A 24,656-nucleotide genomic window follows, 5' to 3' on the forward strand; every position below is an offset into this window, starting at 1 on the left:
CAGTAAGTGTATAAATTTGAGTAAACTCAGCAGGATGCAGTTTTATCTCAGCTTTATCAGCATCAGACTGAGTGCTATATGCTTACCAAACTATGTCAATACTGCACCTTATGATTACGCAGAGCAAATGAGATACTTGCCTGAAGGTTGTTGGGATGTTTATTTGTTTTTGCCCTTAATGAAATTAAAATTACCCACAGTCCCATGCTAAATGGATGCTCAGGCCAATCTGAGAGAAAAGTCACAGCTTGTTACACAAATGTCAATTTTATTGACACTAGTACACAACTGTATACAATAATTTCGTAATGAAATGAATGCAATTATAAGAAAAAGAGGAGGAGGGACCCCTAGTTATGAAATTGTACTTTCTACATTTATAACTGGTATGTTTTCAAACTATGCTTACAAAAGACTTATAGGAATTATGGTGTAACCTTAAAATATGAAGTATAATACAGAAATTCTGGCACTGTGACTGTCCCATGACAGAAGAGGAGCAGATGAGCATCTGAGTGTGAATAATGCTTTGTTAGTCATAAGCACTTGGAACCAAAATTTCTAACCGTTACGAACTGGCCGGAGCTATTCAAAAGAAGTGGCAGATATAGGTGGCCAATACCATTTCTTATTTATGTAGACTGTGGCCAACAATTGTAGCAGTGTACTTGCCATGATTCAGGAACGGGTCCGCTTTGCAATCTGGTTCAGATGCTCGACGTGCCTAACTGAGATAGCACGGAGGATTCAGATGAATGAATCACTGGCTCCATAGAGAGCCTTGTCGCAATTTAAAGCCCTAGCTGAAATTGAATTAAGAATGGGCGTTTAGTAGCTATCTGAACCAAAGCTCTACTGAGATTCGGGGAGAGTTCATCACAAGCCAAGTTAGGAGGGCCAATTCCCTTGAGTACATTTTAAGAGTACCCAGTGAACACCACATGTATCCAACCTCGGCTTCTAGCTGCTCAATATAATATTTATGACATGTCAAAACATCAGGGAAAGAGGAGTGTAAGCAAATATAAAACTGAGGGCTAAGGTTAACACATCTGTGAGTGCAATGAAACTTTAAAAGAATCCTGAAGGCCAAAAGCTAGAAACTGAAATAGATAAGAGAGTTCAACATATTTCCCCCTGCACTGTACATCATGATCCAGGTTAAAAACAGCGTTTCCTTTTAAGCAACTCTTACCTTCTTGTTCTTTGCACATCAAGCAGATGCACTGCTTTGTGCATATCAAAACTGTCATGATGCCCTTTGTCCACATACTAATATGTGCCATGTGCTATATCCTAGAAAAGCCCTATAACTGCAAGAGCAGATGTGAGAACTAAGCTGGGAAGCCCCTGTGCTTAACAACAACATTTTTCAAACTTTGATATTCCCTACAAGGCATTCATCACTATGTAGGAAAGTTAATATTACAATATATTATGTTGTTTAATTTGAAGTTTACATCATTTTTTTCTCCCATTTGGGTTGTGAAATGCTTCAAATGATGTGCATTATTTTTATACACACATATGTCATCTCCCTGTAGAAAACAAAAAACATTTCAAGTGGCCCTAAGAACTATAGCTAGTTTTTCAACTCTAGCATTGAAATAACCTGAATGGAAGATTTTCCTTGCAAGCAATGTAGAGAATTTATCTGCCAAGGAATTAAGATTCCCTGGAACTCCTCTCCGTCAAGCTTCATTTCCCCACTTAAGCAAAAACTCAGCTGATGCCTTGAAGGGGTCAACATCTTTATGTTGATCCACATTATGTTGAATGTTATAAATCAACATTTAACTCCAAGTAGTTCAGAAGGCTAACCTACATGTCATTACACACAGGATTGCAATCTCATTGTTTTTAAGCCTGCATAACATACTCCCCGAAATCAGTTTGATGTCCAGTTGGATAAAGTAGGTGATGTGTAACGCATAACTACTCCTTAGAAGATTCTTAGCAAGTTTATGAAAAAGGTTTCAAAATTTCCTTTATGCTTCTGTAACTAAGCAATTTACACCATTTCAATTAAACTGGGTTACTCTCGAACATTCATATATTGTGCTTCTTTGGATCTCAAAAATATTAAAATTCAGGTTATTTCAAATTTTACTTGGTATTTGCTAGAATCAGAAATGCAAATGCTTCCAAATGGAATCAATGAATTCCACATTTCTCACACCATTAAGCGGAAGAGTAATTACAGGAAGAGTAATTTTAGCTGCCAGTCAAGCATACAGATTGGCTCTAGAACCTGAAAATCAAGCTGTGTTCTCATTATTCCTTGTATCATCATCAATAAAATTGGGTTTTCTTCAGTCAAAGTTTGAAGTGTTAGTGCTGGGGGGGTGTTAGAAAAGGATCGAACTTTCCATGGCTATCTACATTGTCTTATAGATATTGTCTTAATAAAGCATATTTATTCTTAAAGAACAACCAAAAACATTTAAATGTTGAAAACAGACAATATACTCAAAGACAAATGGAAAGCAGACACATTCAGTAGGAATGTTTTAGAGAAATGCAGGTGCGAAACCAGCACTTGAAAATGGAGAAGTATTGAATAAAAGGTACCCTTGATGGCTGTAGCTCATAAGAAAGTTATGATCATAGATTCTTCATGGATCTCAAGTTAGTTAAAGCAGAATGAATTCTGTCTATTTATTTCACAGAGCCCCTTTTCCCAATTAACAAAAGAGGATTCTGCAGGAATTATAACAGAAGAGACAGAGGGATTATGGCTGACATGCATGCCTCTACCCAAATCCCTTTCAGGGTCTCATGCAAAGGTGGGATTGGGGCAAGAAGGAAATAAATGTACAGGCCTCTGCGCAGATATATATTTTGTCCCTGAATCAGGAGGATGTGTATCTCCCCATGGAGAATACATGTATCTTCCCACCCTTATGAGACCCAGAAGTTGTGGGAGAAGAGAAAGGTCAAGTCACTCTTGCTTGCTTTCTTACCACTTCCAAGGAACATACAGTGCCACAGCTTCCTCTTGGGCAAGTTTATTTGACAATATGCTGTCAAAAAGGAGTAAATTGTTTCTAACTGAATGCCCCTGACTGAAATGAGAATTAACAATAAAAAGAATTAACGCAATTCCAGCAAATGTAAAGTATAGAGGCTACCTCGCCCTGAGAAAAGGAAGAGGAAGAAAGAAAAGGTTTCCTTGTATTCTTAAGAAATGGATACATATGACAGTATGTATGACAGCAAAGTGAGTGAATTTGCGAGTATGTAGAATCATACCAATGAACATGTTCCCCTGAAGTTGGATCAAACATTTCAGCCAGCAGCTGGATAACACAATTAAGCAAGGGAGAGTTTTACAGCAAGATACCAGTTAGAAAGGATAAAAGCCTTCAGTACAAGTAATAAAAAGCAAAACAAAATTAATATCATGCATACATAGGTAAATAAATAACTTTGGCTTGACATGCTTACAAACAGTCACCAAATTCAGCATTAGATTTAGTAGCCAGGAACCCCTCTTCTTGGGTACAAAGTCCATGCTAAAGTGATATAGAATAGTATTAGACAGTGGCAAGTACAAAACTGGACAGTAACTACAGCAGTACCTTTTGATGGAAAAAAGAGAGGATATTACAAATGCTGTAATAGCAGGATAAGGGTGGGGGACTATTAAAGGTATGGGGTGTTGCTCTTTCCTATCTTTGCTCTTTCCATCACCAGAAAAAATGGGGACAGAGATCTTGAATCCCTGAAACACATATGCATATAAAAAATTATTTATTCTGAATAAAATGCATTTTAACAATGCTAAATATAATTGCCTACACATCCAGGAACACTGGCCCAATCCATATGCAACTTCATGCTACAGCTACTGTCCATTTTGGCTTAACGTATCCCCAAGATAGCAGTGATCCTGCTTAAAAGCAATTTTGTAATTGATTCAATTGTTATAGGTGTTTCCTTCACTGGAAAGTGAAGGGCAGAGCACTTCCATAACAGCACTGTGTGGTCCAAATATTTCGGTTGAAAGTCACCTTTTGCCCATCAGTGTCTCCACACTTGTTTCTATTTTTGATATTTGCAAAGTTGGGTCCTTGCAGTAGGTGACCATGAAATGAGGAATTGTATAGATGAATGCAGGATCACAGTAACAGGAAATCTTTCCATTTCCAACTAGGCTATTTCCCCCCTCTAGTAAAGGTACATTGGGGTGGTGTGGCAAACAATGCAAGGAACAGAAGATACACCATGCTTTGAGTATAAAGACAGAACAGTGGGGAAAAAGGCTTTTTCCTCCCATAAGAGGTACATGCTGACAAAACAGTGCATACAGTGCAGTAAAAAAAAATCTTTATAATATTGTTAAACAAATGACAAGAATGAGAATGAAGATCCCAGAAATGTTTGAAAGGGTCTTTCTCTAATGTTCAGACCTCTATTTAAAATGTACAATACGCACCAGAAAAATGCTGGATAATAGAAATATAGCCAAAGTTTGTATATTAGATGTTTGTAAGTGGTTTAACTCAGTATCAGAACAACATCAGCCACAAAAAGTAAACAAATAAAATTTTAAAAAATGGGGCAGGGAGAGGGGAAGAAAGAAATTGTAGTGAAATGTTTCATGCCCTTTCTGAAGAAGCAAGAGATCTGTCATACAGGCCTGCTTCACACATTATTCTTTCTTTTCAAGCCAAGGATTAACACCGATGTTTGAAATTTTGCATCAAATGTAATGTATGAATGGTGGCATGAACATTTTGTTACAGGTACTACAACAGTAAGTTGCCATGAAAATCTGCTTTCTGATGTCCACACAGGGATGAAACAGAACTTTTAGTGCCATTCCCAAATGCTCTTCTACGTGTATTTCAAACATGAGTTGTATTTTCATCTTGTTAGAAAAAATAATGCATTAAAGCTACTTTAACTGATATAATATACAAATGATCTTTCTATAAAACATAGGAGGCAAAACATCAACCAGCCTTTTCTCATCAGAGAGATAAGTACTGGGAGGGGGGTGGTATACCAACTTGCTTTGCAGAACCAGAAAAACAGAACATTATCAGGAGATACCCTTAACCTTTGCAGGCATCTTATTTTACACTTGGTGAAAAACCAATGTATAGAACAGATGATTGATGCTGGGGTGGGGTAAGTTAAAAGGCATTGCTGAATGAGGAAAAGAAACCCTCTCCAGTGAACTGAGGCATAAAATATCTTGATCTCCACATACTACTGCAATAATTTTTAAGATGAATCTTAAAAGGAAGTGCCATTTTAAAAAAAAATAAGATGTGGAGAAAGGAAATAAATGTCCAGGAGGCTCTTTGTCCAAGGACCACAGAGCATGCCAGATATTCAAGGGGGAAATCATGTTACTCTTCGAAATTATATTTGACTGAGGGCCACTTTGTATGTTCCATAGAAGCAGTGAGAGAAAAACTGTTGAGCTGCTGTACCACTCCCCATGTTACTTGGTTTCATGTGAAGAGGAAGCTGTGCATTCTCCACATGAATGGAGAATGGGCATCTCTCTCTGGGGTATACATGCACCAATCCTTGACACACAAGGCCCAGAAGACTGAGGACAGGAGCTCCTCTCCTGCCACGTCCACAGAATGGTTGAAATGCCCCTCAGTTTAGAATTTGTCCTATCATCAATTATTATTTTTACTTTAGCTTTACTAGTAAATTTCAATTTGACCCTAATCCAATAGATGTCACAGAAAGTATACTGAATATAGACAAGGAGAATTATAATTGTCATTTTCATATTTAAAAGTTACAATTACGGATCTGATGTGCTTCAGTGGATACAGTTCATAATTTTATGCAGGCTGTAATGTTTAATGGGATGGCATATTTAAGTAAACATGGGCATGATTAAAAGGCAGCTGTTCCCTCCACAGCCAAGCACGCTGATCTGCTACATGCATGAGTTCCCTAAGTGCTGTTGCTAGGATGGGCCACATACTTGGCCATCATTTATACATTACACAGTACCATGTATTTTATACATTACCTTGTCAAGAAAATGTATAAATTGGGGCTTACCTAGAGTCTAGGTCCTAGACCCTAACTAACATGTCAGAGACCCAAGATAAAGAAGTAGGATGTAAAATGATCAACTGGCCTTCACTGTACCGATTGCAGCAGAGGGTTTAAAAAGCCCTGATGACAGCATGTGTGAAGGAAGGGAAAAATGGTACATATACATTGGAATTAATGATACTTGAATAGAGAATGTGCATAAACACTGATCACTGTGCATGGAAATGGAGAATGCGTATCTATTCTGATCAATCATGAGTAGGGAACTGTGCACATTGTCTGGTCAATATGCATAACCTCCAAGTGATGTCATGTTTATCTATTTCACACATTTACTAGTCAAGGTGCATAGTTTCCAAGTTTAAACTATGCATAGTAACTGGGCAATATATGAAACACCACATTTTTGCTTTCAGGTTCTGCACATCCCCCACATCATCATTTACACTCTATGCACATAGATAAGGCAATATGTAAAATCCTGTCAATGCTGCTAATTTCTGCACATTCTCTACAATATTTGGTGAATGTGCACATTCTCCATTTAGCTCACATTAACCACAACATATACATTTCACAGACTAATGACCACTTTTACTCATTATAAAATTAAACTGCTTTTTCTTAAGAGGGAAATTACTATATAATCTACTTGAGAGAGCTCGGGAAAACACCGAAGCAACTACTACTTATGTGAGCCATCAATAGCCTAGTGCTTTACAACATTATTTATACTATGTCATCATCACCAGAAAGCAGCAAACACTCTAATAAAGGACACAATATATACCTTCTATCTACACTTTCTAAAGTGGGTTTCTGTTTAGCTACACTCTAAATTAAACATTTAGAAGTTAAAGGCAATGATTTGAGAAACTATTTTAAAGCCAAAATACAGATCACCTTCTCAGCACAAAATGAAATAAAACCTTTCAATTAATTAGCCCATGCTGCTGTCTAACCACAGAGTCACAGATTTGATTACTTATTATCTTGTCTACTGTCCAAACAAATATATGATTTGCATTTATGTTTACATGGAAGCATGCATTTGTATAATAGATATTGGAGGTGGGTGCGGAGGGGAGAAGAGACCAGATTAAATCCTTTGTGTTCCTTTGCGTATGTGGATCTCTCAAAGGGGTTGGGAGCATGTGGCAAAGGTCTTACAAGATCCACAACACTAATCCCTTTGGATTTTGTTAGAAACCTGAAAATCCCAGCCCCCATGAAATAAAAAGCAACTTTCTAGCCTTCATAATTACAGGGATAAGTTTTCTTATGCAACAGTAAACATTTCTGATGCAGTCTTTAGTGCAAACAAGTTGCCCATCCTTAGACTACCCTGTTCCGAGAACATGTGAAATACTTAAGAGCACTAGGCAACTATATATTAAGTTTGTTCCAAATATCTGTACCCTCAGATTTACCACCTAACATGTCTTGATTCAAGGCATCAGAAGAAGTTATAAACATTTCTCTATTTTGTTCTATAAAAATCTAAAACCATTAAAATATAGAACTGCTCAGCTCTGATGTCCTGTAAATGGTCCATCTGCTTTCATGTGGTTAGAATCAACTGTGTTCAGCAAAAGTCTCCTCTACGTTACTTAATTCTGACACACTCATTTGGGTTACAGCTTTGCTTACAGCCATTACCTCTATCCCAATAAAACACATTTTATGATAGTGATAAGGCTATTGGGCAGGTAATGGGTCTATCTTGCTGCTTGGGTATAAGTCTTTGCTTCAAGAAAGCTCCCTGACAAACACAGCCTTTCACTTTAAAATGCTGCCTTTTTGCCAGTTCCTTCTGTATTTTTTGTTGTGGAGAGACCAATATTCTGCATCTATTACACTGTTCATAAGAATTCTGATTAGAATATTCCACATCTTAGTAGATATGCAACATTCAGAGACTACCTGACTCATCTGTGCAAGCATGGAACAGCTGGCTGGGGCTGCATTTGCAGAGCCCTTTAATAATATCAGCAGTAACACTGAAGTGCTAAACCCAACATGCTGCTGTCCTTCCAACCAGCTGATGGGTTCTCTTGCCTTTTTCCTGAAAAGGATGGGTCAGAATACTAGCCATGTGTGCAGAACTGATATATACGTGTGGTCCAGCAAGAGAGGTATGCACAAAGCCTGCTTCCACACAAGCATCTACCATAGCTGGATTGGGGTACCTATTTGAAACTGGCTCCATTATTAATGCTGAAAAGAAAACTGGCAAGGAGGATCAACTAAGCTGAAAGTAATCTTGTAAACAAAGTTCTAGAAATTATGGTTACTGAGGCCATTAATTCTTGCAGGAATATCACACTGAGCTCCTTTCAAAGGATTGGTTCCATCATCCCCGCGCCCCTTAAGTTCATATTTTCCATCTTCTTTAGCTTTTCCACATGCCCAAATAGAAAAAAAACCTGTCAGCCCACAGAATAAAAATGCATCTTTTAAAATAATTCCAACACATTAATAATTTGTGGTGTTGATCAGCAAAATATAGAAATAGTATTTGCAAAAAGGTGTTGCTAAGCTTCTTTCTTTTTTTTTAAAAAAAGGATTTGCTTAGATTTGATATTGAATATCAAATTTCTTGCATTTTGATTGCAGTGTAAAACTTTAACTCTAAACGGAGGCACTGAATAGAAAGCTCTCCCTTGGAAGGAGAGAAAAGCACATATTTATACCACAATTTCAAATCAGGTTGCTTTGCAAATGAAGGCTGCAATCCTAAGCACACCTACTTTGGAGTAAGTCCAACTGAAAACAGTGGCATTTACTTCTAAGTAAAAATTGAAAGGATTACACTGCAAGTCATCTCTCTCTGTATCTATACTGACTACTCTCGATTTAATACATAACATACAACCAGAGGATTTTTTTTTTCTTAATGAAAAATCTACTATCAAAGTTATCAGGTCAGGAATCCAATTTCCTGTCTTTGAAAAACCACATGCCGCCATTAGATTTCACTGCAAACTACGATTAGCACCACCACTACCTCTAAAAATAGCTCCTTCTATCTTTTTCACTGGGCAATTTTGATTAGGTTTCTTTTGTTTATACTCAGCGAACAATCCTCTAACAGATGACTTGACTGGAAGACTCCTTAAGTCTATTTTTGGAAATGCTGCTCATGTTTCTCAGCAACTGAAGACATGAACACCATCTTCGTCACTGAGGCCCAAAGGCACATCCTCCACCTCCTCTTCTAGCTGGAGGCTGCCAAAGGAATACTTGTTCCTAGACATAGGAGATGAATTCACCACTATGGGATTCCCAAACACAAGAGGGTGGGTGAAAGGATTAACCATTTCTGAATCTGAATCACTAGACTCTGTCCCGCTACTTGTAGATCCTTCCATCATTTGGATTGTAGACATGTGGTCCATCATGCCCCTAGCATACAAGGACTGGATAACTGGACTTTGCTTTGACTGACCAGTAGCTGGCACACCATTTGATATACTTTTGCCCTCCAAAGGGATCATTTCAATCATTTCTCCTTTATGATACTTCTCTGATATATGTTCTTGATTTGGAGTTGAAGACACCTGGCTCAAGATAAATGGATCTGTTTCAGATCTGTTACATGCATTCTGAATCTTTTGCAATCGTGGCCTTTGCAATACTGGGGAACACTTACTATAACTATGGCAGCTGAATGAATGAGTATCATCATCTTCACTCCTATTCCTGCAATCATGCCCATTTTCAGAGATATATCTCTGAGAACCTGCTCTACCAAAACACATGTGAGGACTTGATGCTTTGCTACTGGAAGGCAGGGGAGAGGCCAATGGACTGCGGGTATCTGGACCCCTAAACATTTCATCAACCAGAGTGCTGTGCCGTGGGGTTCTGGGACTCCCACCCACATAGAAGGTCATACTGGTAGGGCTGCCATCATTATAGTCTTCAGTGATATGGTAGGATGCCTTTATAGAGGAGATGGACGAATCCTTATATCTATTTCTATTATGATTCCCACCTCTATAATCAATATAGGCACCACTGGTCAAATCACCCTCATAATTGTCATTTGTTTGGGACTGGGACTGGGTTATTTGCCCCCTGAGGAGGTCGTACTCGCTATCTACATCACTGCAGTCAATGAAAGGAATTGATGTGCTACTGCCACGAGCAGCTCGGGATGCAGGACCTGTGCTTGGTTGCTGCGTCTGAGATCTACTGTGTTGTGTTCTGTCCTTTACGACCTCCTCTTCTTCCTCCATTGCTGCCATCATGGCACCATCCAGCCTCCTGCCTTCCTTGGGGCTCTTTTTCAGGGAAGGGGTTGTGTGCTGTCCACCATCTTCCACTGAAAGTTTCAGTTCCTTTCCCTGTCGGCAGCTTTGCACTACCGGGGAATCAGCACCATCTCCATATGTAAAACTACAGCTCTGGAAAGAGAAAGAAAGACAAAGGAAAGAGATGAGATGTAAAATTGGAAGGATGGAGACAAATCAGCACCAATCATCAAGTGCTTTACAAATGTATCATCAGGATGCTATCAGCCTTGATAGCACTATAAATTAAAGCATTTAAGCCTAGAGAAAAGAGGCTTACTCACTTCCCTCTGACCTTCAGAACCAACTTCCTATACAACATGTTGGGTTTCTGACAGAGAAAATTAGAGAGGGACCATTGGTACAGAACACGCTTTGCAGTTGCATGCAGACAGTGCCAGGTTCAGTCCCTGGCATCTCCATTTGGGAGATCAGGTAGCACATGACGTGGATTAACTCTGACAGAGACCACAGAGTGCTATACAGCATAAACAATACTGAGCTAGACAGACAAATAGTCTGACCTGGTATAAGGCAGCTTCCTATGTTCCTATAAGAAAACACACTCAGGTTGTGGTCCATAATCAAAAGAACTTGTCACAGTAATTTGTCCGTATGTAAGAGGTTGCAACATTTGATCCTGTTGTTCTAATATGAAACTCCAACTCATTTAGTAGAACTAAATCTAATGCGATGGTTAGAAGACTATGATGTGCAACAAATGGAGCACATGAAGGATAAATGTGTGCCATAGCTACTGGCCCCTGCAATGACAATGCAATAACTTATGTGAGATGCAGGTGAAGGATTCAAACAAATATTACAAAAATTAATTACACTGCACTGGAAGTGCTGAAGCACTGTATCAGCCAGCTCAATTTAAGATTTTTTTTGTTCTGAATTGAGATTTTTTAGCCAAAATACTTACAAAGGTCATTACTGTTCCTTGTCTCAGCAAGATGTTCTATTTCTCATCTATATGTAAGTGGAATTTCACCAGCAACTCACTCTCTTTCTTCGAGGAGCTTCTAGGCAACAGATCTAACTGGCCCCAGAAGGAGGTCTTGACTACAAATTGCTAACAGGTTGGCCCTCGTAGTTTCATTTTTTCCCTCAAGGGTTATGATAATCAGCATACAATTTGTGAGAAAAAAAATTCTATCCATTGCAGTTGGTTGAAAAAACTGAACAAATTTAAGATCAAGTACTTCAATATTCTCAGAAAATAAAATGGAACTGCTCACATGCATCATAAATGCCACATTCAGTCCAGGGAAGCTTGTTGCCTCCCACTCCTCTGCATTCACTGCCCCTGCTTCTACATATATGTGGTTCCCTATGTGTAAACAACAGACTTTCCCCCAAAACCCTGGAGAGAAGAAATCAAATTCTGATCAAATTTGCTCAAAGTATGCAGATTACTTGCACCAGTGCATTTATATATCTGTATAATTTATTTACTGTGAAATCCTGTGCATATCTACTCCAAAATAAGTCCCATTGAGTTCAAGGGGACTTACTCCCAGGTAACTGCGCATAGGATTTCAGCCTTAATTCTTCAGTTAAGGCTGGGCACACTGCTTCATTGCCTAAGTTACATCTTTCTCCAGTCCTTGCACTTTCTATTTGTTTGGGAGCATTCCAAACCAGAGGAAAGGATAAAGTTGCTTAATGCCACAGCATTGCTATTCATTTGGCCTCTCCTGACTGTGAGTTACGGCACATAATATTGAACAAGGCCTGGCAAAGACAAAAAGAGCTATCGGACCTTTTGCTTGCAAAAGCATGAAATATAACTGACTTGTTTTGGCACCTCTGAATGCTCTTCTGAAGGCTTTGCAGTCAGGCTCCTAACAGAGTGGATCTTGCTGTGTTTCCTGGGGAGGGGGAAAAACACATTTTGTAAAAAAGTAAAAAATGCATGTAGTATTTCCCAGCCTCATCAATAAACCAATGGCAGGCAATTGTGTATCTAACCAAAAGCTCCAGCTTCAAACAGACTTCTTGCTCAGAAACAGATTTTCTCTTTCACTGCATCTATGTGTGATATTTCAGTAAATGTATGTGTTATATAAACTTCATAAAAGGAAAGGACAGAGCACTAAAGAAGTCCTCCAAAAGATGACTCAGAGCACAAAGCTGTTGCTAGGATCATTACACAGTTTTGCAAAAACACTGAACTCACCATGTCACAGAGATGGGTTTAGAAACAGATCTGGCAACAGCATGCAAGAACCCACCCTTACATTGTCTAACATTTCACTATCACTAATCAGTTGTGCCGACTACTGTTATAAATTTGTTCTTCCTTGCTTTTTTCTAAGTAAGAGAAACAAGTATATATAATTAACTAAGCATAATTATCATCTCCCTCCATGTAGGATTTGAAAATTAAGAGGGGTCTGTGTGTGTAGGGGAAGACAGCTGCTCATTGGGAAGTGCTATTTTAAAAAATACCGCCACCACATCTGCTGTATTTTCACGATCATAAGAGCAGCAATTTGAACAGGTTTCTTGGAACTTTGACAAAGCTAGAGCAGGCTCGGGTATATATCACAGCTAGTTTTAAGGTGCTTTAACTAGAATCCAACAGGAAGCTAGTGAGTACGAGTTATTTTGCTGACAGTGAGCTACGGACAGAACCCAAACGGGGGGGGAGGGGAAGGGGAAATATAATTCATCAGTAGGTAAACATAATGTGTTTTCCTAGACTCAATCCCCCCCCCCCCAGCATATAACTGGAAGAGCGGGAAGTAGACTGATGGGTGGGTGGGGAAGAATACAAAGCACACTGGTTTTCCAGGCATACATTGCACAGGCCAAGTTCATGCCCAATTTCCTGCAGCTGTCATTTTGCTAACAAAGCTGAATGAGGATACTTCAGAATGAGACCCAGGAAAATCCTTAAAAGAACAAATTATTATTATTATTATTATTACAGCAAAGTCTCTCTAACCTTTCAAACTGTACTTTTTTGTGTCCTCCTTCTTTAACATAGTCTAGAACCTGCTTCTGAGTTCGGCCGCTGGGAAGGAGAACAAACAAAAACATAACAGAATTAAAATGGCCCAAACAGAGGGTTAATAAAAGTGCATTCCTCTTGCACCCAGGTTATTTCTTATCTTATACCATCACTTCTTGCACAGGGCAAAACTGAATTTGCACCTTTATGCCTGGTGTAAGAACCACCCACAATGAGATCAGAATTTAATTACATTATAATAGGCAGACCCATCAAACTGTATGCAGCCCTTGGACATGTTTGGTGACCCATGGGGGGTGGGGGCTCAATAAAACTCTTTTTCTGCCTGAGAAGGCAAAAAAAAAAAAAAATCTGCCTGAGAAGGAAAAAACAAGATGGCCATCAAAATACATGGATTGTGAGAGTAGCATTCAGCATAGCACACTATACACTCTAGGTTTTTTTTCCAATAGCATGCATTAGTATTGCACAGCATATATATCTTTTACTGCATTTGTTGCTCGGTAAGTTAATTTGGAAGATCAAATGGTCTGTTACCAGAAACTAAGGCAGGGTACATTTAACACAGTCCAGACTTTTACAGAGATATAATCTGCCATCTCTGAAACAGTGAGAGCGAAACTTGGAGCACTGCCCAGCCACTCCTAAAACCTAAAAGACTTAAATCAAACTGCAGAAAAGGGATAGGCTGCTTACCTGTATGTGTAGATCTTTGAGTGGTGATCTGTGAACTCACACATCTGGGTTATGCGCCTGCACAGAACAGTCACTCAGATCATTCTAGAGCTGAGCAGAACTTTAGGCGGGAGCTCCGCCATCCCACCTTGCACATGTTTCAGGGTGTGGCTCCTGCCTCCCACTCAGTTCCCAGTCCGCTGCAGCAGACAAACAAATTAAGAGCAAGACATCGAAGTGGGGAGCAGAGTGGGTTGTGTGAGTTCACAGATGGCCAAAGAACAAAAGAACCTGCTTCTTTTGTTGATAACAAAAGAAACTTACTAGAGGAGGGAGATGCCACACCAAAACGGTACAGAGAACCACCCGGCTGAAGGCTGCATCCACACTGGCTTGACAATCAAGCAGCAGTGCTTAAAGAAAGTTGAAGGCTGCACCCAGGCTGCAGCACTGCACAACTGGGGAAGCAGAATGCCCCAGACAAAGGCAGTAGATGGCACCATGGCCCTGGTCAAATGGTTGTGGACGTGGTGGGGTGTCAGGATGTGTGTGAGTTGGTAGGCAAGGAGTCTAGTAGACACAATCCACTTAGCTAAATGCTGTAAAGATATTGAGTTTCCTTTCGGGGCCAGAATGTCAGACAAACAAACGAAAAGGGATTTGGAATGAGGCCGTGCATTATAGATAAAATGAGAGAGCTCTCCAAATGTCTAGTGAGTGAAACTTAACCTCCAAAGGGGAGGTAGGGTGAGGAAGGAATGTTGGCAACACAATGTCTTGACACAAATGAAACTGTGCCACTATCTTTGGAAGAAAGGGAAAATCCTGTTGCAAAACAACTTTATTTCTGTGAAAAGTCATTTAAGGTTGGTCATGACGGAGAGCACAAAGCTCACTTGCTCTGCAGCTCAAGTTGATGGCAGTGAGGAAGGCCACTTTCATAGTGAGGAGATGAAGGCTAGCTGTAATCATGGGCTCAAAGGGTTTAGCTGTTAATTGCATCAGAATTACCAAGAGACTGCAAGCTGGATCAAGGGCAGTGGCTGACAGGTGGATATTGGCAAGCCCCTTGAGGAAACTTTTGATGTCTGGGTGCAAGTAGATGGAGAAATGTTCAATATTGGTATGATTAGTTGAGACTGATGCCAAGTACATGTGGAGTGTTGACAATGCCAACCCCTTATTTTTGAGGGAGGGGAGGAACTCAAGGAAAAGTGCAAGGCTATAGGACTTTGGTCTCTGCCCAGTAGGGGTGATGAAAGTCAAAAATGTTTTCAATTTGCTGTTGTACGAGGTGTGAGTGGAGGGCTTGAGGGAAGCCATCATGGAGAACTGGCACTGCTGTGTACCTGCCATGTCACGAGGCAAAGGGTTTTGACATCAGGGTGTCTTATTTTTCACAGTCCCTGGTCAGAAGTCTAGTGTTTGTGGGAGGTGGAGGAAGGTGGCACGGCCACCAACAGGTTATCAGGATGCAGGGGGCATTGTCTTCCTCTATTTTGTTCACTACCTGTGTAATGAGTGGAAAGTGAGGAACGGCATAATTCCGGTGTCCCCCCAGTTGAGAAGGAAGGCATCACCCCAAAGTCTGGCCTGAAGTCTGCCCTGCTGCAGAACCCCCAGCACTTGGAGTTCACTCTGGTAATGAAATGGTTCACTGCGGGAGTGCCTCACATTTTGAATAGGTCTGATGTAATGAGCAGGGATAGTTCCTGTCTGTGGAGGCTGGTCCAGGATCAATTGAGTGAGGTCATGATCATGTTCATGGTACTGACAAGATGGATGTTGATGGATTCGACAAGATGGAATCAATGACAAGCTATGCAGCAGTCCCAGAAGTTCAGGGTGCGGAGTAGAAGACAGAGGGACTTTGTTTCTCCTTGCTTGTTGTCATAAAAAATGGTAGTGTTGTCTGTAGTGATTTGGACTGAGTGTCTGATTAGTTTGGAAACTGAGTCCCACTGACAGATTCGATGGGATGGTCCATCAGTCCAAGGACTGTCGAATCCAATGCAGGAAGGTTCAGCAAATGTGCAAGAGGGTCTCTTTCTAGGTTGAAGGCCTGGAAGAACCAGGAACCAGTGGTCACACGCAGAAGCAAGCAAGAGGACTTAGGGCCATGGTTGTGGTCATTAGGCTGAGGAGGTGCTGGAATCAAGGGGAACACTCCACAGTGTGTGCTGAGCATCTTAGTGTAGCCACCCTGTCTGCGGGCAGACTGGTGTGTGTCCAAGCAGAATCCAGAAGGGCTTCTCTGAACTGTTGATGTTCCATGTTCCATACCATCAATGAGTATTGATGGTATGGAACAGGATTTTTCCGTGTTGACCTGGAGGCCTAGGATCTGAGAAGTTCAAGGTGATGTTGATGCCTGCCTGGAGATGGTGGGATGAGGATGAAGAACCCAGTCATCTATGTATGGAAGAATGACTATCCCCTAAAGCCTCATGTATGTTGCCACTACAGCCATGCAATTTGTGAAGACTCTTGGCGCAGTGGCCTGGCCTAACAGGAGAATCTTGAATTAAAAATAACTGTTGCCCAGGGCAAAGAGGAGGAAATGGCGAGAGGTTGGATGAACAGTGATGTGAAAATCAGTGTCACAGAGGTGAACCAGTCTCTGTGGCGAAGTAAGGGAAGTATGGAGGAGAGGGTAATCATCTGAAATTTCCTGGGTCTGATATAGTGACTGATGCTTCGTTCATCGAGGATGGATCAGAGGCCTCCATCCTTTTTGGGAATAGTGAAGTATCAGGAAAAGAACCTGGTAAGCTTGTGACAAAAGGCAATCCTTTCTATTGTACCCTTGTCCAAAAGTGTAGCTATTTCTTCCCTGAGTGCTAGGTTCTGGGGGGCAGGGTAGGTTCTGGGTTTTTTTGTTCTTGAATTCAATAATGTATCCATCTCTGAAGATTGAGAGTACCCACATCTCCATTGTGATGGATGCCCAAATAGGTAGGAAGGACCCAAGTCTGTTGGAGAAGACAGGGGTTGATGATCAGACCCTTTTGTGAGAGTCAAAGATGATGTTTGGAGTGGTCCTCCAAACATCATACTTAAAGTAGATTCTGACTGGCATTTCATGGCCCTTTGGTACAGCCAGAACAGATGGGGATGGTTTGCAGAGGTGGAGGAAGCTACCTCATCCTCATCTTGTGGGCAGATGTCATCTGGAGTTTCATCTGTGGAGGCACTAAAAAGTCATTTTTAGAAGGAATGTGGAATGGATGGTTTTCCACTCTTGACCCGACTTCTTGGTTCAGCCTTGCTTTTCTGAGCCAAGCATGGCAACATAATGAGATAGCAGCCTCCATGCAGACCTTGTTGTTTGCCATCCAGAGTACCAGGGCAGTCATGGAGTAGATCCTACATCCCATGGACTTTCTACCTTCTAAAATGACTGGAGTGGAATGGGGCTTTTGTCAACTCTTAGACTAGGATACTTCCAGGATTATGGAATCTGGAATGGGTGCTTAAAGAGGAAGGAATGGTCTTCCTCCTGGACCCTATATAGATTCTCTGTCTTCCTGGACATTGCTGGCACAGTGGGAGGTTTTATCCATGATTGTTTGATGATGTGCAGAAGGGTAGATGGCATGGTATAGTGTCTGATGGGGCTAATTCCAGTTGTAGTCTATTGAACACCGAGTCTATGACCGGTACCAGTGGAGCTTTGATCTCCAGGTCCAAAGATTTTGCCATTCGCAGTATTTGCTCTGCATATGGCTTTACACTGTCCAGGGGGGAAGGGGGTTTGATCTCCAATGGCTTCATCTGGAGAGGAGGTGGAAGCAAGAGGGAGGATGAATCGGAACAATAATAATCTTGTCCCGATGAGTGATCTCCTGAGAAAGGCTTTGGCAGTAGCTTTGACATCAGTGTCGGAGCTTCCATGACAGCCTCTGGAATCTTTGAGAGGATGACATCCTGAAAAAAGTTGGTCAAAAGAGGCAGATGTGAAGCCAGTGGTAAGCTGCTTATGCTCTGGTACTGTCTGCACTTATGGCAGTTTTGACATGGTGTCAGTTGGAGATGGGCAGTAACTCAGACCACTCACTGTGGCAAGGAGAATGAGATTGGTGATAATGGGAGTAGTACTGTGGGGCATCTCTCTCCCTATAGTCATGGTTCCACAATGAAGACAGGTGGCACCATCATTATGGTGACCTGTCAACATAATAGTAGGGTGGAGACCAAGTGTCATATGGGTGCCATTGATTGTCCCACGGAAGGTTGTAGCGGTGGTGGAGAGAACTCCCAGAGGAATCTGATTATGCTGGCAAAGTTTCCTGGTATCATGGAGATCAAGGCCAGTGAGAGTGATGTCTCCAAGGAGACGGTGACTAGGGATGGTCCTGGGAGATGGGCCTACGGGACCTTGATGGGGATCCTCCCTTGGATTTGTCCTACAGTACCCATCACATGCACTGGATATCATCAGAGGAATGATGATCCAGGAAGGGAGGGGGCTGTAATTCCTCCAGAATAGGAGTAGGTGACCTCAGATGACGGGGTTGTGAGACTGTCGGTACCAGGACTGACGGTGTCAGCAAGGGCAACACCGTTGGTTCATCATCGGACTTGATCGTATGGGTGGGGGTTTTTTTTGTTCTTTGGTCCTGGAGACTGGGAATTTGTGGAGTGTTTATTTGGGGATTTGGCTGGCTTGAATTTCTTGGTCCTGGCCATTGGTACAGAAGTTTCCAGGCTGGGCTGAGCTGCCATGACTGTTGGCAGGGCTGATACCAATACCATACTGAGAGGTGGAGCATCTGTTGTCAGGGATGACTGCTCTGCAGGCCCTTCTATTGACAGGGGAGCTGTGGTGAGCGGGAATAAGGTAGTGAGAACTGACTTGGTGCAAACAGAGGACAGGCAGTGTGAAGAGGCCAGGTCTGCGGTCCTTAGGGCTTGCTCCCACAATAGGGTGTGGAGATGAACTGTCCTGTTTCTTCAGGCCTGCTTGGTGAAGGCCTGGCAGTGTGTGCAGGACCCCATGCACCTCTCCCAGACACAAGAGACATGGAGGATGGCTGTCTGTTAGTGGTATTTTCCTCCCACAGCAGGTCCTTTTTGGAGAAAAAAAGCCTTGGAGGCCATGCACTCCCAAGGGGAGAAGACGAGGACAAATAGTAGAAAACTCTGAGGAAAAATTAGAAGGAAAAAATAAAATAAGAAAATCTGCCCAGCAGTCCCAGGAGGGGACAACTGTAGCTATTTCAGCAGAAAAAAGTGAGAAACAGAGAATGTTCCAAACGCTACTAGTTGCTGCAGCGGACAAAAAGGAACTGAGTGGGAGGCAGAAGCCACGCCCTGGAGCATGGGCAGAGGGGTGGGCAGAGCTCTGGCCTAAAGCTCTACTCAGCCCTTGAATGTTCCAAATGACTGTTCTTGCACAAGCACATAACCTATATATGTGAGTCACAGAAGAAGTAGTCTCGCCTCTTGCTAATCAACACCCCTGTTAGGTTGGAAGTGTACTTAAAGTGAAGTATAACGCTAGCTAGAATCATACACACAATAGTCTGTGGCCACAAAGTATTGGGATGGACCTAAGAAGTCTATATTAATATCTCCACTGGGGATTGCTTCATACATGGGCCACTTCAGGCATGACCAATTTCCTATAAGGATGCAAGTTCCATGCAAGAAATGGTATTACTCTGCACTGCTCATCATCATGAAAGATGAGTGCACAGGTGCCTATTTCTAGGACTGGCCCAGTTTACATGGCAACCAGATTTTTTTTTTTAAAAAAAACAACAACAACCTTGGGTTATAGTGAATAATCCAGCATGCTAGTTCCCACAATTCAATTTCTCGCACTTGGCTCCTCCTGCCAGCAGGAGCAGCGAAACAATCTAGGGATGTTCCATCCCTGGGTTATTTAATGTGATGTCCAAACTTTGGCTTGTCTCTCCCCAACACGTCAGAGTTGGAACCTGAGAATAAAACTGTGGGTCCAGTTCTGGCTTGTTTAGGGACAGACAAGCCTGAGTTCCAGGTTCAGACATCACAATAAACAACCCAGAAATGCTGGGTACCTGGGTTGCTTAGGTGCTCCCGTGGGCAGGAGGAGCCAACCTGAACAATTGAGCCATGTGAATTAGCACATTGGCTTGATCGTGGTCCAGGATTTTTTTTTTAAAAAAAACCCTGAGTTGTCATGATGTGCAAACTGGGCCATTGTATTAGCAGGATAGAAAGTTTTCAATTTTCTATCGGTATTATTTTTTAAAAGGCATCTGGAGCATTACTAATGTCAGTCTCTTACTAACCTCTTCAGAATACTTGAAATTACACAGTACTGTTTTAATTAATCATCTTAAAGACAATGCAAATACACAGACTAAAATAATTTCAGTAGACAAAGCTTAAGGCAAAGATATGACCCGATATGAACCCATGATACTGTCTTGGGAGTCATACCATTGGTCCATCTAGCCTGAGTAGTGGGCTCATCCCTAAGCCACTCTTGAACTGGCAATGGTCTCTAAGGTCTCAGGAGAGATCTTTGGCAGCCTTGCAAAATCCCCTTTAACTGGGGATGACAAAGTTGTACCTGGAACCTTCTGCTTGCAAAGTATACTGCTAAACCCCCTCTCCCATAGCCTATCAAAGCAACACAGAACTTTGAGTTTCAGAATACTTCTCTGAGACGTAAAATTATCTAGCAGGCAATGAAACAGTCCCTACTTAATAAAGATGCTTCAGGCAGACCTTTATTAGGAGACTGAATAATTTCTAGGATATTCACTGAGAAGTGTGGAGATCAGCATAAATGGCTAGCACAAATTACATGGCTGGGAAATTGCATTCTCAGCTATCCCGAAAATAAGCGTGAAAAGCTCAGTACGCAGAGGAAACATCACATACAAGTCAAGCTGCAGATATAGCAAGAGAGAGGAAAGCAATATATATGTGATGACCCACAGAGCTGAGAGAGCCAAACAGACACAAGTGTCAATTTTATTTTTAATTTGAATTTTTATTATGCCTTTTATCTAGGGCACAGGCTAATTATGCACATTAACAAAGATGGATGAAATCTTATAGTTTCAACCTTTGATAATGTGTCTAATGAAATCTAAATATCAATTCTGAGATTGATCTCACATTTTTAACATATTTTATTCCACCATCTCAAATTCAAATCAAAATGACTGATTTATCAATGACCAACAATTTATTTCCCATACTAATGCCACAGCAGTTTCTTTCCCCCACCCCAAAGCTGGCCAATTACAAACCTGGCAGCTATTAGTAGGTACTTTACTATATCTCAGTATCTTGTGAGATGCTTTATCTTAAAGCATCTTTAAAGATGCTTTATCTTAAAGAATCTTTAAGGTGCCAAAACTCTTTGTTGTATAAAGAAAGTGCATTTGAGATTATGATCAAATGACTATTCAATTGTCAATTTGCTGGTCACCTACTTACCAATTATATCCTTAAATCATGGTGTTACCTCCCTTGGCTTTGACTTTGCTCTGTATCCTAATTGTCCCTTCCCCTGCTGCCAAAACTGTGACCGAATTCCCATTCCAGTGTTGAAAACTGGAAAAGATTCCTGGTATCATATCTTAGAGATATTAAGTTTGATAAACTCCTGGGCCAGCACCAGTTTATGATTGGATTCATTGGCATTGGACCTTGGACTGCATTTCAGTTAAGACATGGTTTCCTTACAAAGTTCAGATATTTTGCTGACTACCATGTTTACAGAGGGCAATCCCCTACAGGTATTTTCAGGATTAATCCTGAAAGCCCTCAGAGATATTGCTAGCATGGGCTACACCTATTTTGTTCAGAACAGGAAGAAACAGAAATTACATGGTGCATATTAACGTCACTTTCTACCACTAACTTCACTCCCAAATCTACTAAATGTTCTCATCATTTCACCCCTGCACTTCATAAAACCAATCTTGACAAAAGCTAGGCTTTCACTGGCACATCAAACTGAACATGAAAACGTGGGCACTGCCATTTTTGATGTGGCTGTTTGTGTGAGCACACCAGTATCCAGTAAGTCAGAACCCATGATGCCAGTTCTTAGCCCAAAACTGCTGGTTGGTGAGAATGCCAAATTCAAGCTGAATCATGCAGTCAATCAATCGCTCTTTTGGTGGCTCTCTTCAGACCATGGTTTCCTGCAGTGGGAACATACAATGAACTCAAGCACTCCTGTGCCTGGGTTCAGTAAAGGTTTCCTGGTGTATCTCCTGACTACCAATGTGTAGACAGGTTTGTAGGGAGCCTTTAAACCACAGATTCCAGATTTGGATGTCATGGAAACAGTGGTTTAACTGTGGTTTAATCTTTGCTGAAGCCAGGTACATGGGGGGGGGAGTTTCCAACCTCATTGCTTGTTCCACTTCAACAAACCATGATTTGTTGGGGCAAGAGCATGATGTCTGAACCAAACCAGTTACCTCGGGATGAGTAAACACATTCTTGTCATGGATTACTATAGTGAAGAAAGCTATTTCCTACCTGAACCTAAAAGATGAACCTCTGGTAAAGAGAACAGGTCTAGGCTTTGGTTTGGGTTCCTCAAATAGTCTGAAGAAGGCATGGTGTTCTACACAGATCTTCCAAAAGGCCTTGCAAAAATCCCGACTGGCCATCAGGAATTCCAGTGTGTCCTGGAAGTTACTCTGAAAGAGAATGCCAGTAACATTGGAAAGAGGAGGAAAACTACAGACAGTACATAGTCATAGCAAAAAGGAGGATATTTCCCTTCAGGCTTTCTGGCTTATGCAGATTCTCTCGTGTACACAACCTTCTTGAGCAAAATCCAACACATTTCCATTAAACTGTACAAATGGAGAACATTCATATTGCATACATTACAGACAAGCAATGAAATTGAAGCATATGTATTTTATCATTATTTGTTTTTAAGAATTAAATAGCTTTTGAATCTACTCTGTTCTTCACTGCCTCTTGTGGACTGTGCAGCATCCAGACAAAAAAGAAATATCCCATTGAAAGGTTAAATTATTAGTTTAATTATTTAGGGTGTAAAACAAGAATACATAATGGGCAGTAACTTCTTGTCATGTCATTATAATGGGAATATCTTGTATGAAACCGTTAAACAATAACAATGCAAGTATCTCCATTTCCCTAAAGTAGTGCTTAATCATTTCTATTGCTGGCCTACTTCATCTTTCCCAAACCCTTTAATCAGATTTGATGCCAGCCTGAACACATTTGCTCTGTGGAGTTCTACGAGAGAAGTGACAGGCGATATTTTAGAATGGTGAGAACTCCATAAGTCATGAAGGCTGAGTGGAAGTATCTGCTGAAGAATCAATTCTCCATATTAAAAACTGAGGGGAAAATACAAAGTCTAGCTTCTACTGAAGTGATAAAGTTGTGCCTTGGCTATTCCATTCTGGAGTACAAGTGGGGGTTCCTGTGACTAAACAATTCCCTCAAAATAGAAAAGTAGACATCACAGTTCTAGCTTATCCTTTACACAGACAAACACGTTTTATTTTACAGAAATTTTTTATGGAGGCTTTTCAATCACATGAGTTTCTATCTGTAGTCTGAAGTGGTACAACTCAAACACAGGTTTACCATTTCAGGGAGAACTAGGCCTAAGTCAGTGCACAGGGTTGAGTGATTGTAGTTTGATTTTTTTGAAGGTAGTTCATTACTTTGTTCTTCTCTAGACAGATATCACTAACAGGGGAAATGTAACCCATGTTGGGATCTCATAGATAGGGATCCAAAGCTGAGAGATAGTGACTTGCCCAAGGCTACTGAAGTAATTTTCATAGCCAAGTGGAGAAGTAAAACCCCGATCTCTCAGAGCACCAAGTACAAGTACTATAATATATAAATAACAATAATAATTAATGAATGCGTCACTGGGTTAAACGATGCCTTTTCTCCACTGCAACTGGTATATTAGCTCACCTCACCACCCTACCTCTGCTCCATTCTTGCCCATTGATCAAGTTTACTCCTTCCATATCTTCCTGCCTCTCCCTTCAATCATCCCTCTCCTGAATTTATCATTGGTAATGTGCTCTCCCACCAGGGAACATCTTGCAAGAGGGAGTAAAAACAACATGTTTACATAACTTCCTGAGGGAGAGGACACTGATATTACAGGAACAACCAAGATCACTTTGAGATGGAGGGAAGCAGCACATCCAGCCCAACAACTGTGATTTGAGTAGCACAGAAAGGGAGGCTCCCAGGGTAAACGGTGCTGAGGGGATGGCTTTTTGGTGAGAAGACAATGATCCATCTCCTATGTTACAGTCCAGCGACCACAGGATGAAACAAAATGCAAGTTCACATATGTATGCAGAAATAAAGGTAACTTGGTTTAAAGCACCCAGTATGAAAAGCTAAATGGTACTTATCCATTTTAAAATTCTGTTAAGTATCTGAACAGTGAAGAGTTTTTCTAAGGAACACTGCCATTTGTAAACTGTCTTGTGCCATTCCAGAGACTTACATTTACATCCTGCCGCAGCTTAATAAGAAAACGTTTCCTCTTAAAGCTCAGTTTTCGAACTTTAGCCCAGTTGAAGGCATTGATCTTGGTGTGACCCTAAAGATGATGAAGAATAGAACAAGATATACGATTTCCCCCTCAAACACATACTCATTTGTAAAATTAATTTGCATTTTTATGTGCA

General features: G+C 41.0%; 1 protein-coding gene across 4 annotated transcripts in view; it reads right to left on the reverse strand.

Moving 5' to 3' along the window:
* The window catches only part of FARP1 (FERM, ARH/RhoGEF and pleckstrin domain protein 1), a 242,542-nt gene that overhangs the window by 49,757 nt on the left and 168,129 nt on the right, over positions 1-24,656 (reverse strand). For 3 of the 4 annotated variants that reach the window (XM_084844710.1, XM_084844707.1, XM_084844708.1), the window contains exons 9-13: positions 24,473-24,568; positions 22,486-22,649; positions 13,288-13,356; positions 12,133-12,208; positions 10,205-10,445 (exon numbers count right to left, since the gene is read on the reverse strand). In XM_084844710.1, coding sequence (XP_084700836.1) covers positions 10,205-10,445; positions 12,133-12,208; positions 13,288-13,356; positions 22,486-22,649; positions 24,473-24,568 — 646 coding nt within the window. The remainder of the gene's footprint in view (positions 1-10,204; positions 10,446-12,132; positions 12,209-13,287; positions 13,357-22,485; positions 22,650-24,472; positions 24,569-24,656) is intronic. The other variant, XM_084844711.1, reaches the window with a different exon arrangement.

The sequence above is a fragment of the Heloderma suspectum genome, chromosome 3 (assembly GCF_057233095.1).
Source record: "Heloderma suspectum isolate Gila_16-S chromosome 3, 16-S_ref, whole genome shotgun sequence".
NCBI lineage: Eukaryota > Metazoa > Chordata > Lepidosauria > Squamata > Helodermatidae > Heloderma > Heloderma suspectum.